Consider the following 3263-nt stretch of genomic DNA (forward strand, 5'->3'; position numbering starts at 1 on the left):
ATATAACAAATTGTCTAGTAATTCATTATTACATGGTATAAAATGGGACATGTTAATATAATTCACAACATTTTGTAATTATAATTAACCATTCATTCTTATCTCAATTGTTTCATAAACAATAATCAATTTTAGTAATGAAAATATTTCAATTACTAAATGAATCTTATTTAATCAAATTACAATAAGATACTTATTCTCACTCACAAATAAAAATCGTTCAATTTTAAGGAATTAATTAACTTGTATCATTATACAATTAACTAATTTGTCTATTAAGGGAATTGTCCTATACGTGTGACCTTAAGGGATCAACTGATCACCATCATCAAACGACAGTAATGTCAAACTCTAGTTAGCCAATCATTACTGATTAATGTTGATCAGTTGACTATATAATTAAAACATCCCTTACGTATTCTTATCATGAGATTTAAACATGTGATCGCACTATTGTTGAGGACACTTACTCCAACACTGTTGCGCCATAGTATGGAACTGAGGTGGACTACCCCAAGGTTGTTTACTCTCCAGCTTGTCAGATCTTGCATTCTGAGCTTCAAACTGTGCTATAATTATGGAGACACTAGACATCTTGGTAGAAGGGTCAAAGGTACTCAAGCCTTCCCTTTGACGATCTTTCTCCTAGAATCCTGTCTAGGTAGGACCTGTAGGACCTATCAAAATAACACTAAAGGAAAAAGATAAAAACTGCCTCAAGGAATAAATTCCTTGAGACGAGAGACAGACAAAAATAAAACAAGTAAATAAAATAGTTGCCTCCCGGGCAACGACGCCAAAATTTGACATCGATGTCGCAACCCTATCAAAAATAAAACCAACTGGCTCTACTAATGAAGCAGAGGTAAGTCGGGTATCGTATCCACAGGGAGGCGGTCACTATCTACATATCATTCGGTCTGTCTATTGTCACAAAACGGGGGTTTGAGTTGTTTGACTAAACTAAAGAGTAATAAAACAAGAGTAAAGAGGATGAAAATCAAATAAAGAGAGAGATGCCAGGTTGTCGGTTCACCATGATATTATACAAATCGGCTAAAGGTAGGTCAGTCAGTCTGATGTGAGAAGGGTAGTGGAAAGGTCCTCTCGGTCCGCTATCTGCCCTAAAATACTACTAACTTAGCTCTCGCCCTCATTAGTGTAGTCTATTGTTCATAACAGGTCTATTCATTCCAATCTCTCGATCTAGGTCTGAATTTAACCGGATTAATTGATTTAGATGCATGCGTTCAACCTAAAAATTACAATTATATTGCTATCAAACAATTCTCAAAACAAAACCTTCTAAACCAATTAAAGCATCATCGATTAACTATCATGGTTCCCCTAATCCTAGCATTAAGGTATTAGCTATTCATGAAACTAAGTGAAGCAATAACAATGAACGAAATAAGAACAAACATGATATAAAATATGCACAGAGAATTAAATTAAATGAGTAAGGAATTACAGAAGTTTAGGATCCAGCAAAGGAAGAGCAAAGGAAGGTTCAACAGTGTAGAAATCAAGGGAAAATAGTATGGAAAAAGATGCCCGGCCTAATTGACGTCATTCCTATTTATAGGAAAGACCATTATGTCTATTTAAAATTGACCTTCAAAAAGCATATGATACTGTTTAATGGGGCTTTGTTGCTCAACTGTTTCATAAGATGGGCTTCCCTGAGTCCTTCACTCAAAGGGTGATGACTTGTGTTCAGACAACATCCTTCTCTTTGTGTCTCAATGGAAGTAGCTTTGGATATTTCAAAGGCAAACGCACTCTCAGGCAGGGAGACCCAATATCCCCTCTAATCTTTACAATGTGTATGGAATACCTCACTAGAATGATCAAATATGCCACTGATAGATGGCCATTTCAATATCATCCTATGTGCAAGGGTATAAAACTAAATCATTTGATGTTTCCTGATGATCTCTTAATTTTCTGCAAGGGCAATGCTCAATCTATTATGCTGTTGATCAGAGCTTTCTCCTGATTTCAAAAGCTTCTGGTTTGAAGATGAATAATACTAAATTAGAGGTCTATTTTAATGGGGTTGCACAGGAACTGAAGTCTGATATACAACAAGTCACTGGTTTTGTTGAGGGCAGCATGCCTTTTAGATACCTAGGGGTACCTATTCAAGCAGGGAAATTCACCAAAAAAGACTGTAATATCCTGACTGAAAAGATGGTTAATAGGATCAGGAGTCTAGGAGCTAAGAAACTGTCCTATGCTGGCAAGATAGTACTCATCAACTCTGTGTTGAATACCCTCTAATCATTCTAGGGAGGTATTTTCCTTATTTCTAAAGCAGTAATCAAAAGAATTGAAGCAATCTGTAGGAATTTTCTATAGGATGGGAGCTCAGATTACCACAGGGTCCCTCTCATTACTTGGGATAAAGTCACTTTACCAAAGGAGGAAGGGGGATTGGGCATCAAAAAATCTGAGACCTGGAATGTTGCCACTGTGGCCAAACTGGTAGATTGGATATATGGTAAGGCTGATAGACTCTAGGTAAGGTGGATAAATCACATATACCTGAAGAATGGCAGGTGGCAGGACTATAGTCCACCTGCAGATGCTGCTTGGGCATGGAAATCTATCTGTAAGGTAAAAGAAAAGATGAAATTGGCATATGTGCATGATCAATGGTCCCGTGATCTGGATGGCTACTCTGTCAAACATGGGTATGAATGGCTAATGATGCGTATTGCGAGCGGAAGTCTTAATTGTGCTACAAATAAACGAAGGACCTGAATGCACTAGGTGAAACCCGATCCATTCGTGTTACTTGAAGCTAAGTAAAACGTAAATAAAAGGGATATTTGCTCGATCGAGACCTATAGATCGACCAATGGTGAATGATTCTCAAGACCTATTGATAATAATCGGGTTTTACTCGAAAACGCGTCGAATAAGACAAAGGTTTTTCGCAACAACGATTTTTATCACACAATGTGAAATTTTCTTAAAACTTGGATGATTACAAATGAGGCATTTGGGTCCTTATCTAGGCCGAAATCCTTGGGCTCCAAGGTTACAATTAAATTCTATGCATGATTTCCAAGGTTACTAATTATTATCCTTGACTAATAAGAAAAACATGCTAGACTTTTAGAAAAAAACATGCTAGACTTTGTAGAAAAGCATGCATCAACATAAAAACTAGAATGCTGAAAACTAGGTGGTTCAATGAACCATTTCCACGGTTCCTTCACGCCTTAGAGGGAGTTTCTTTGCGGATTTTGGGTCCT

At 37.0% G+C, this 3263-nt stretch overlaps 1 protein-coding gene across 1 annotated transcript; it reads left to right on the top strand.

Annotated features, from left to right (window-relative positions):
* The first annotated feature begins 1672 nt into the window (after window positions 1-1672).
* LOC141590337 (uncharacterized) lies at window positions 1673-2523 on the top strand. The gene is made up of 3 exons (XM_074410934.1): window positions 1673-1901; window positions 1955-2250; window positions 2362-2523. The coding sequence occupies exons 1-3, from the start codon at window positions 1673-1675 to the stop codon at window positions 2521-2523; spliced, it is 687 nt and encodes a 228-aa protein (XP_074267035.1).
* Window positions 2524-3263: the final 740 nt, after the last annotated feature.

This window comes from Silene latifolia, chromosome 7 (genome assembly GCF_048544455.1).
Source record: "Silene latifolia isolate original U9 population chromosome 7, ASM4854445v1, whole genome shotgun sequence".
Classification (NCBI taxonomy): domain Eukaryota; kingdom Viridiplantae; phylum Streptophyta; class Magnoliopsida; order Caryophyllales; family Caryophyllaceae; genus Silene; species Silene latifolia.